The 12,021-nt window shown below is 51.5% G+C and overlaps 1 protein-coding gene across 2 annotated transcripts in view; it reads left to right on the top strand.

Annotated features, from left to right (window-relative positions):
* The window catches only part of LGR6 (leucine rich repeat containing G protein-coupled receptor 6), a 148,907-nt gene extending 137,631 nt beyond the window's left edge, over window positions 1-11,276 (top strand). For both annotated transcript variants that reach the window (XM_075521642.1, XM_075521641.1), the window contains 3 exons: window positions 665-825; window positions 6,711-6,791; window positions 8,698-11,276. In XM_075521642.1, the coding sequence (XP_075377757.1) occupies window positions 665-825; window positions 6,711-6,791; window positions 8,698-9,935 (1,480 nt within the window). In that variant the 3' untranslated portion in view covers window positions 9,936-11,276. The remainder of the gene's footprint in view (window positions 1-664; window positions 826-6,710; window positions 6,792-8,697) is intronic.
* The last annotated feature ends 745 nt before the right edge of the window (window positions 11,277-12,021 follow it).

Below are 12,021 nucleotides of genomic sequence, written 5' to 3'. Positions count from 1 at the left end.
GTGATGTTCAGCTGCTGTTTAATTAACCTTGTAACACGTGGTATAATTAACAACTAACAATTCTGCTTTCAAGTGGAAATCAGACATATTAAAATAACTTGCTACACTTGAGAGACTGAGATTTCTCTGCCTGAGCTGGCAGGGGTGAGCCATGCGTGCTCATGGAGCTGGAGTTTGGAGGTGCCTCTCTGACCTTCAGCAACAAGCAAGGGGGACCTTGCACTTGCTCAAGCGCTTGGAAAGCTTCTCACCTTGGCAAAAAATGGCCTTGTGGTAAAAAATGAAGACTCCACATGCACATGGCATATTGCCAGAGGGCATGGGAAAGACAGGCTAATTCAGTCTAGGGAGAACTGCAGAAATGTTTTTAGGAATTATCCGGGAACTTTAGTGCAGTTTCCAAACCTGGTGCTTGACAACATCCTATTGACAGACAGTGTCTTAAGCGCCAAAAGTGGGGCAGTGCAGAGACACTGTGGGGTGACTTGGGTCTACACTCTTTCCTACATGGAGTCTTTCACCAGAGCAAAGTCCTGCTCCAATGTAACCACCACCTGATAGACTGGCTTTTGTCACATATGGGAATTAAGCAAAAAGTGCAAAGCAATGGAGAGTCAGGTCATGGACGTCACACACCTAAAAGTTGTGCTTTCCCCCTTTGCAGAGTCCTCGAGGTACCTTATGCCTACCAGTGCTGTGCCTATGGAAGCTGCAGCAGCTTCTTCAAGATGTCCAACCAATGGGAGGCAGAAGACATGAGCCCTGAGGAGGAGGATCCCCACAAGAGGACCATGGAATTGTTTCCAGGTCATGCTGATAATCACTGTAAGTAAACTGGGCTGAATGGTGATCAATCCATGGGCAGGGCCATGCTGTGAGCTAGGATGTGATCCTGCATTTGCAGGAGTGGTCCCACTGCCAGCCATGGAGTTACACCTGCCTCAATCCTTCTCCAGCTCTGGTGGCCAGTTGCTGTGAATGGGCTTCAATTAGTGTCACTGCATTGGAGAAAGAGCTGATCTGGTGCATCCAAACCTTCACAATCTAACTGCCAGAAAGATCTGGCAGTCTTCAACAGCATGGACACATATGCTAATTTGGCCTTGCTGACCATAGAGGGAGGCTACTTAAGCCACTGAAAGGTGGCTGAGGTTACATGGGACAGCTTCTGGGCTTGATCATTAGACTTCTGGGCAGTACAGAGCCTTTGGCAGGACATCAGTCTTTGTTGCTACAACATACAGGGGATGGACCCTAGGATTGATCTGAATAAGAGAATGAACTCAAAGAACTGGAATGTGCAGCTGGCTGGAGGTAGAGAGACCTGTGTCTGTGCTGCTTTTGTGCACACACCCTGATGCTACAGCAAAGGTCAGGGTTAGGTATGAGCAAAAGGACACATTTGGGGAATATGATGAGCTCAGCACAGGGGCTAGCCTATGCAGGGCAGAAGTGGCTCCACAGTTAAAGATGAGAAGCGCTTTCTGTTCAAGAGTCATTTTATTCTGTGGTCCAGAATGCACCTCTGCATAGACCTCCATGAAATCTGTTGCACGAGGCCAGCAGAGGAGTGTGCAAAGCACACCTCCTGCACCCACAGACTCGCAGCACAACAGCAACTCCAGGCGGAAAGCTGGTGTGATCCCTTTGCAAGGGAATCTCAGAATAATGTGAAGAAAAGCATGAGCCCCTTTACTTCCTCTGTAACTGCTGGAGAATGGAAACAGCATTTCAGGACACAGCTTGGATGCTGCATTTGTTTATATGTTTGTGTAAATACAGAGGCCACATGCACTTCCAAAGTCTGAAACGCCCTGTAGGGAAAACTACATCGTGCTGTGTGCCTGTAGGAGATGGGGAGAGGGCTGAGTCCCTGGGGAGCACTTGACTGACTCATCTGCTCCTGGGAGCACCATGCACCCAGCCATAACCACGGGCTCTGCAGAATCTCCTCCTGCATCCTAAGCAGGCAGGACTAGATCTGGAGACAGCTATTGACCCAGATTCTCTGTGTTACAGCAGTGATGGGAGGCAGGATGACCCAGGCACTTTATGACACAGCCAGCGAGTGAGTCACAAGCCCTGCGTCCCTGCTCCTGCCATCTGCCCGGCCCCAATCCTTCACAGATTAAGAATAAGCTTTAGCAAAGTCCAGCCAGAGGCTAGCAAGTGTGATTCCTACCAGCATGATGTGGCTCCTGGAAGCATGGTAGACTTGGTGGTTACACTGGGCAGACAGTACAGAGGAGCCATATGTTACAGTCATTGCTGCAGGAATTTCTTCTCACCTGGGTCACTTGTTCCATCATAAATGCAGCCCATACTTTAACAGTCCTTGTGCATATAGAATCATAGAATGTTTTGGATTGGAAGGGACCTTTACAGGTCATCTAGTCCAACCCCCCTGCAAGATCAAGGACATCTCTAACTAGATCAGGTTGCTCAGAGCCCCGTCCAACCTGACCTTGAATGTTTCCAGGGATGGGGCCTCCACTACCTCTCTGGGAAGCCTGTTCCAGTGCCTCACCAGCCTCATTGTAAAAAATTTCTTCCTTAAATCCAGTCTAAATCTGCCCTCCCTTAGTTTAAAACCATTGCTCCTTGTCCTGTCACAACAGGCCTTGCTAAAAAGTCTGTCCCCATCTTTCCTATAGGCCCCCTTTAAGTACTGGAAGGCTGCTATAAGGTCTCCCCGCAGCCTTCTCTTCTCCAGGCTGAACAAACACTCGAACATATAGTTCAGGTGTTTGCCCAGCAAATTACAGCATCTGTGAAAAGACCTGGTTTGCGGCCAGGGCCCATAGTACTGCTTACAGACCTGCCCTTGCTGAGCACCAAAGCATTTGATGTCTCAAAGGATACTCTCTCCTGGCCCTGTCAGCAGACCAATGCCCACCACAGGCTCCCAGACCTCCAAGCCAGTCTCAGTCTCATGGATTATATGTGTGTTCATGAGATATTAGGACCAGAGAGGAATGCTGACTGATTCTGAGATATGCCAGATGAGACTATCAGCAGCTCATAAAGACTCACATTTTCAGATGTTAAAGCACTGGGTTTGTCTTGAAATATCAAACCACAGAGGAGAAACATGAAATGCACAAGAACCTTCCTTACTGTGTGCAGCTTTTGCAGATGACTCTCCTTACAATTCAGCAATGCATGGTCTACTCTTGACGATGAGGGTTTTGTGATATTGCTATTTGACTTAATTAATTGTTGCTTTATTTCTGTTCCCAGTGCTTCCTTTTGGATGGCCACCAGTGATATTTAGCTGTGTTATATGAATCTTGTAACGCTTCCTCATTAAAGAGGAAAAAAAGCTCTCAAATATTCCTTCCATGCAAGAGATAAAGTGGTCTCGTTAAGAGAAAATAACTCAGGGCTCTGTCCCTGCAGTGTACAGCCAGGCTCATCAGGGCGCTTGGATGCTGTGGGAGAACTCGTGAGGGAGGTGGGGCATGCTTCCAGATAGCCGTGTCCTCTCAGCCTTGCGTAGTGCTTCCAGCAAGGGACTGAGAAGCCCTTTACAAACAAGTCCGCAGAACCTCACAGCCCGGTTGTGAAAGGCGACCTGTCCCAGGCAGCCATGTAGGGGCAAGAAATGTGTTCCCGGTGGCACAGCCCTGCTCCAGCAGCCAGGCAATGCTGCCTCCCGCAGTGTGTCCTGCTCCCGCATCCAGCACCCATCCCTCAGCCGAGCCCAGCACCCAAGGGACCGTCTGACTCCAGCCACAGAGCGCACGTGGTGCCACGGACCCCAGGGCCAGCTCAGCTCTTTCCCATCCTCCCAGATGCCCGGGAACCCCCTGGACACCACCCAAGTGTGTCCATTCACATCTGAGTAACAGCCACCTGAGGCCCAAAGGAGTGTGGTTAGCGCACGTCTCATCACTCTGTCACCTTGTCACGACAGATATTTAAGGTCCTGTTTCCAAAATTTTTGGTGCTTGGGATATGCCTCTTTGGATTATAATTGGCAGCATTTAGCAGATACCCCCTGCCCCAAGCAGCAGCCCAAAGATGACTCGGGGGCTTGTCACAGGACATCCACCCAACACTTCCCAGCTCCAGCCACCCTCCCGAAACTGGCTGCAGAGGGAGGATCGGCAAAGTGCAAGCACTGCCATTGCCACGGGGCACTTCCATCACAGTCCCAGCACCCCCCTTCCGGACCACTGGTTTGAGGATAGAAAGGGATGTATTTACTTACAAGCATATGTTTGCAATAATGGAACAAAGCTATAGGAAGCGAGAAGAGAACACACTTGTATGGTTATCCTTGACAATTGGACACTGCTTTCCCCAGTCCAGCACCTCCATTAGCTTGTAAAACTAATTAACTTTTGCAACCATCCAGCAAACCTGGAGGGTCCTTAGAGCTACACTTTTCCTGCTTCTGTCATTCAAGAAGGCTACTCAAGTCCCCCAGAAAGCACCAGCCCAGGCCCCTTGCAGCCACCCATGCCCTAACTCTGAGGGAGAGAGCAATTGTCTGCAAACCCCACATGGGGACTGCCCTGGCTAAGGCAGATAATACATAAGGAGAAGGAGCATCCAGCCCAATGTTTTTTGTTCTACCCCTTGTCCAGCAATTCTCCTCCTCTTCCTCCCACTTCCATGTTGGTACAGCTGGCTGGGAACCATTTTCCATGGGAAGGGCACTCCTAGCAAAGTGGGTTTTTTCCATAAGGCCTCAGAAAGTGGAGGTGCCTTAGCAAAATTCAAATAAATAAGGGCTACTTCAAAAACAATGCAGTCTGCCCTGCTAGAACACAACAGCCATTTTCTTTTCCCTACAGTTCCCAGGCTGGGAGAAGTACTGATTTCCAGCAGAGGGAGGTACATTTTCTGCTTTGAAACCCGCTGTGCTGGCCAAGGATTGCTTTGCAATTCACAGCTAGCTCAGTAGTCCAGGCAAAACAAAAGATCGCTCCTTCACTTCATGCAAATGTTTAACCTATGCTTAAAAACAGCCTTTGTGTATTCTGGCCCTTTGAAGAGAAAAGGGATGGGGGCAGATACACTTTAACATTACCGTGGGCTGGGTGGCAGGGGGGCACAGAAAGTGCAAGTCTCTGCATTGATTTGAGTATCGTGACTGCACATCACAGCCTCCGCACTGGATGGAAAAGACACTGGAGATTTATAAGACTATAAAATACAAGGAGGAAATATTTTTCCATCCACTGTGAGTGTTTTCTTGCCAGACTCCAAAGCAGCAGTAATATTTCAACTCTTATACAGACAGATTTTTAAAATGGCATTTTTTTTTCCAAAGCGCACTGAAGCCGAGAAAGACACAATGCTTGTCAGGAGGCACTAAAGATAGCACATTATTTGTCATCATTCTTTAATCAAATAATCCCAGTTGTATTTTCAAACACAGGCAGGGAGCAGACCTCATGAGAGGCACCATTTCTAAGCAGATTAGGCAACTAAATCCCACTTAGGTTAGCCTTCAGCACTGTGGAAACTCGCTTTCCTGGCCAGTGTCTCAGCTGCCAGGTGCACACCTGGGCACCAGCATCAGTCATATCATCCAAGGGAGAGTTCATCCCACAACCACAGATCCAGCTCCCTGGCTATCGGGCTGTGGCAAACACAAAAGACATCCTTTCCCCTTCCTCCCGCCCACAGAAAACCCTCCGAAGATCTCCACTGGGAGCAGAAGGCCGTGCTGGTGCCATGGGTGGGGATGGTGCAGCAGGACAGCAGCTGTCCTCACTGTGTCCCAGCATTGTGAATCAGTGGTAGTTTAAGAAGAGGAACAAAGCAGAAAAGCATGTCTTGGATTAGATTAAGAGGATGCCATTCTCCTTGGTGATGACCTACACCTACAGACCATCAAAACTACAGCTGAGGTCTCAGCCCCATTCTCTTCCAGCAGCTTCTCCTTCAGCCAGGGAGTCTCTGCCTGACCCTCAGAGACCCCAAGCCTGGCTCAGGGTGCAGCTGCCAGCATGATGGAGATGCTGGCCCAGCAGGCTGGGCTCTGAGGGCAGTACAGTCTGGTTGTATAAACCCCATGGATCCAAAGTCTGCAGGCATGGGCAATCAGTCTGCCTTTAAGCAAATCCAGGACTGGGAACCTCCACGGTTAAAAACAAGGCACCACAGACCCAAGAGATCATAGGACATAAAATAAAGCAATAAATGTTGGGTTCTCTTGTCTTTTTGCTTCTGAGCCATTTGGTGGTGGTGGTGGTTGCTGACGAAGAATTTGTGCTGCAAGTAGAGACTAAAACGGCTTTCTTTGAACAAAGCTCCAAAGTCCTTGTTGATGAACTAACATTGGACAAGGCCTGCCCAGAAAGCTTCTATTTAGAAGATGCATTTGAAGGCTTTGTTTTCTGTAACCACATAGGCTAGAGTATTTCTTTATTTTTAATAAAGCATGCTGGGATGAGGGATCTGCAGTCACACAACTCTGGGATCTGGGGCTCTTACACTTCAAATGTTGGGAGTAACCTAAAAACAGAGGGGTTGGCCACATTGCAACCCACCAACGTTTACAAGACCTTCTCCCTCTACAGCAGTGACTGCAGGGGACAAACCAGACATCAGCAGCTACTTTGAACCTGTGGGCTGGGAACTGGCTGGGAAGGTCTGTTTTGAGGACAGGCAGTGGGAAAAGCTTCTGGCCCAGCTAGCCCCGAAGGCTCTGCTCGTTCTTCTCTGAGCATCATTTCTCATTGTTTTGTCCCCAGATGACCTAGATGCAGATGACCTCCAGCTGGACCTTGAGGAATCAAAGCTGCACCCCACTATTCAGTGCACGCCAAGCCCCGGTGAGCAGCCAGGGAAACCCTTTGAACACAGCTGGGATCCTTTGAGCTTCTCTAAATCCCCAGGATCCCACAACCCTTCCCGCAGTATCTCACAGATGTACAGATCAGAAGCCTGAATGGTTGGGCTTTGGCCAAACTGGGGACAAGTGAGGAGCTTCCTTCTCCCACTCCGATGTGTCTGCTCTCCTATGAGGAGAGGACAAGGTCATGGTATCCCTGATCAGGTATCACCAGCTCCACCAACCTGCCTGCAGTCAGACTCTGGCTTTCAGGAAGTTCCTGTTCCCTTGCAAGGCTTAGACTTGCTTCGTCCCAGCCAGCCCAGAATATTGCATGACAAGACCTTGTCCTTGATCTCCCCATCATACTTGCAGCACTGCAAACTGCAGGGGTACTTTACTCTGTTTCCTGAGGAAGGGAGAGAAGGGAGATGCTGGACTGCACCCAGCCACTTTCTCCTTACTTCCATCAAAAACATGCCAGTGGATACAGACTGGCTGGGACACAAGGAAGCTGCCTTCTGATTTTGTCCCTGTTCACAGCTCAGTGGTGTCCTACACAAGCACAGCTGGAGGCTGGAGAGGCCTGGCTCCATCCAGGCAGCTGTGGGACACTGGCAGGGATGGAGTTTTCACCACTTTTCCCACTGAGTTTTCTGCAAAAGAGACAAGAAGGAACAAGATTTTATCAGAGGGCATGCCCTGCTGCCTGGGTACAGAGGTGCTGGCTCTCTAAGGAAAGCCAGCCAAAGACCCACGAAAGCCACCCCCTTTGAGCTGAGCAAGATTTCTCCGTTTCCTCTGATTTCTTTTGCTCTCTACCACCTAAAACTTGGCCCATCCTGTTTCTGGTTTTGCTGAACTCCCACCCTGAGCCCCTCACTGTAACATGTGAATCGCTCCCAGAGGCAACTCTTTCATTGCACTGTCTCTCCCCGCTCTCTTCTTTTTCTTTTAGCAAACAGCATTGACCCCCAGTCCCCCTTTTACCTGTCCATGACCTTTCCTTCTCACTCCCCCTTCTCCCCATGTCCATCCTCCAGCATTCTTTCTCCTGACATCCTCCCACGTTCTCCTTGCCCAGGCCCCTCTGTCCCTTCCCTGCCACCCCAGCTCCCTCCCTCTCTTCCTCCGCCCCTGCTGTGTCTCTCTCCTGCTCCAACACTTCATCTCATCTTGGCCATCCCCTCCGTGCAGAGGTCATTCATGCAGAAACAATAAGACACCACTTAGCCAAGGTCTTGAGTGTAAGGGCAGAGGCTGGCAATGTCAGAGCTGGATGCAGCATCCTGCCATCTCTCGCACATCTCCACACCACTAACTCCAAGGTCCCAGGGGGGTATGTGAGAGGAGCAGCTAATGGCAGAATGGCCCAAATGCCAGGCTGACACCAGGAGTGTTAGTGGGTCTGGAGTCCCACAGAAATGTGGGCCATTATGGTCATGAGTTCCTTTGGACAAAGGCCCACATGGAGCTCAGATTCTGTCCCATTGAACAGCATAGGGCAGGTGGGACGTGAGAGCAAAAAGGCTTCGCCATGCATACGGTCATGGGGTGGCAATGCCTTTTTACATTTTAGGAGCTCTGATAAGTTTGCCATTTCTCACATTTCACATATGACCTCTCCCTACACCTCGTTTCTGCCCTGGGCAAGATCTAAGAGGAGGCCCCCGGTCAGCATGCCAGAGGCACCCCAGTGTGGGGACAGGACAGTGTGGGGAGCTGCACTGCTGCCATCCTGCTCCGGAATAGGGCAGTGTTGTATGCTCCTTTGCGGCCCTCAGCATTCAATAGGCAAGGGGCTGGTGGGGCCAGGAGAGGGCTTGGACCTGGCCGTTGCTCCGAGCAGCACCACTAGAGCAGAGCAGTATATTCTGGGTTTAACTTTGGGGTTTGTTTTCTTCCAGGTCCCTTCAAGCCTTGCGATCACTTGTTTGAGAGCTGGATCATCCGCCTGGGAGTCTGGGTCATCGTTCTGGTCTCGGTGCTCTGCAACGGGCTGGTAATTCTGGCTGTGTTTGCCTCTCCCAGCTACCTCTCTCCAGTTAAGTTCATCATCGGCTCCATAGCTGGAGCCAACATGCTGACTGGCATTTACTGCAGTACGCTGGCTCTCGTCGATGCCCTGACCTACGGCCAGTTTGCCAAATATGGCGCCAGATGGGAGACTGGCGCAGGCTGCAGGGTGACAGGGTTCCTGTCGGTGTTTGCCTCCGAAGCTGCCATCTTTCTGCTGACGTTGGCTGCCGTGCAGTGCAGCATTTCAGTCTCCTGTGTGCGGGGCTATGGAAAGTCACCCTCCTTAGGCAAGGTCAAGGCTGCTGCCTTTTGCTGCCTGTTGCTGTCCTCTGTGGCTGCCGTTCTGCCTCTCTTCTCCATTGGGGAATATGGAGCATCCCCTCTCTGCCTCCCGTATCCCATCCCGGATGGGAAACCTGCCACCCTGGGCTTCACTGTGGCCTTGGTGATGACAAACATGCTCTGCTTCCTGACTATCACGGGCACCTACATCCGACTCTACTGCAACCTGCTGAAAGGGGAGTTCAGTGCTGTATGGGACTGTGCCATGGTCAAGCATGTGGCCTGGCTGATCTTCACCAACTGCCTCCTCTACTGTCCAGTGGCCTTCCTCACCTTCTCCTCCACACTCAACCTCTTCCTCATCACCCCAGAGGTCATCAAATCTGTCCTCCTTGTGGTCCTGCCCCTGCCTGCCTGCCTGAACCCTTTGCTCTACCTGCTCTTCAACCCCCACTTCAGAGATGACCTCCGCCTGCTGAGGCAGAAGGGCCAGGACAAGGGGAGCTACCCCCAGTCCTGCGAGGTCGATGACATGGAGAAAAGCTCCTATGACTCCACGCAGGCTCTGGTGAGCTTCTCCGACATCGACCACATATTCGAGACACCTGATTCCCTGGGAGTGCACCCCATCCTCGACAGCTACAGCTTCCCCCCCATGACGCTTGTGCCCTGCCAGCAAAGGGTGGGCACCAGCGGGAAGGAGAGGGGCTTCTCTGAGCATTGTCCCTGCCTCAATGACAGTGAGGTGCTGATCGCTTCAGAGAGTCGAGATCCGGCTGGCAGCAGCCTCCGGATAGCCTTCTTTCCCTCCCCGCCCACGCCACCCTACACATCTCACTTATAAACCTCCTCTGAGTAGCCATGCCAAACAGCCCCACACCACACACTGAGGGCCAGCCCCAGCGCCGGGTGGCCAGCAAGGTGACAGCAGGCTGCTCCATGTACAGCACCAGTACAACCCGTCTACCCTCACCCCCCATCATATCTGCCTGGGCAACCAGCACCGCTCTGCCAGCTGCCACTCGCCTGGAAGGGCTCTGACTGAGCTCCAGATACTCAGAGCTGGCCATGGGAGGAGATAAACCCCCTGCGCGAGTGTTTCCCCTGCTAGGGACTGCCTGGGAGAGAGCCCCATCAGCTCAGGAGGTGGGTCTGGGAGACCATCCTCCTCGTCATCCTACAGCATCACAAGCTAGGAGGAGCCTGCATCAAAGCCAAGCATGTCTTCTCAAGGCAGAGATGTCTTAGCAAGCAAAAGCCATTGCTCTGTGGTAGAAACACATGGAAATGGCTGACTGCGATGACGTGGCCACTCATAGGGACCTCAGGCCTTGTCTCCAGGGTCCTCCGCAGGTCCCACAGACAAGGAAATGGGAAATGGGCTTGTGTCTGCCCCACACCATCAACTGGAAGAGCAGAGGAATTGGGTTACAAGCAGTGTATCCATGTGTGCACGTAAGGTTTGGAACGCCTCCATTTTGGGAGGCTCTGCTTCATCCACTGGGAGCCTCATGGGTTGGGCAGAACCCCCACTTTCAGATGATACCAGGAGCTGGGGATGCTCACATGCTCAGCCCCTCTTTCAATCTGGCCCACAGTGTCTAACAAGGGGTCTCTGAACCCTAAGGCAGCCAAATCCAAACACCTCCCTGGAGAAATGTACGTGCTTTGCCTGAGGTCACTCAGCAGTGCCTGGCCAGGGCACCCAAGGGAACACCGGGCTCCCTCCACCTTCATCGCTCCCTCCACCTTCGCACGCTGCAGCACACCTGGGGCACTCCGCCTACAGCCACCTGGGTCCTGGTCAGGCGCACTGGAAATAGGGTCTGGCTCCCTCACTGACCCCAAACCTCGCTCCGGGAAGAGGCTGTTGGTTCTTGGGTACACGTCCTCCAGGCAGAATAGCCATTTTGGGGGCTGCATTTGCCCTCCCCTATTTTAAGGGCAGCTCATGTAGAAGGAAGGAGCAGAAATCAGCCTTGTGGGATGATGGCATCAGGAGGACACAGGCCACTGGGAACAGTCTCAAATTTGCTCCCTGCAGCTCAGGGATCTCCCAAATCCATCCTCTCCATCACAAACCCTCCCACTGCCACCCAATGCAGCAGGGAGCCCGCGGTCAGAGCTCAGGCCCTGGGCAAAGCTTTGGTTCTGCTGACATTACTGCAGCTGTATAAGTCGTTCATTCTTGTGAGATAATAAATGAGCCCCGTTGCTGACCAGTGGCTAGCTTCTGTCCTCTTGCATGTGAAAAGCACCTTGCTGGTTCATTCAGTGGCTGGCTGGCTGCCTGCCTCTCTCGGCCAAACCAGGCTGCTGCTGCTTGGATGTTGTCTGTATTGCCTGAGTGAGGACTGCGACATTGCATTGTGACCACGTGAGCTGGTACCATCCTCCTCACCCCTCTTCTTCAGAGGGAAGAGCCAAACTGCCTGCCTTTATGCAGCAGAATTACATCAGCAGTGTCCCTCTCCAGACCCCATGGGCCAGACCCACCTCTTTGCACCCCTGGTCTGCTGCTCGGCTCCATCTAGTGTCCGCGTTCATGAGCAGGACAGAGTCTGCTGCATAAAAGTTTAACAGGGTGATCAGTTTATCATATAACAGGGTCTCCCATGCAAAGACAGACTCCCAGCCAGAGGCTAGCTCTGCTTCCCTTCTCTTCACATGAGCCCTGTAGTCTTATCTCAAGAAGAAAAACCTGAGATATCAGCAGAAAATCAGAAGAATGAGACGCAAAGATGAGAGAAGAGGATGAGAACCCCAAATTCCAAACATAATCCAAAGCTCTGCTATGCAGTCTGGTGGGAACTATGAAAAAGTAACCCCTGTTGTAATACCTGGATCCTGATCCAGACTTCTGATATCCTACAGATGCTCAAAAACAATTCTCATGCTTGGCTCATTAAAAACACTGAGCCATTTTGTTC

This window comes from Mycteria americana, chromosome 20, assembly GCF_035582795.1.
Source record: "Mycteria americana isolate JAX WOST 10 ecotype Jacksonville Zoo and Gardens chromosome 20, USCA_MyAme_1.0, whole genome shotgun sequence".
NCBI lineage: Eukaryota > Metazoa > Chordata > Aves > Ciconiiformes > Ciconiidae > Mycteria > Mycteria americana.
The sequence above is the reverse complement of the archived record's forward strand: the minus strand, read 5'-3'. Positions and strand labels throughout refer to the sequence as shown.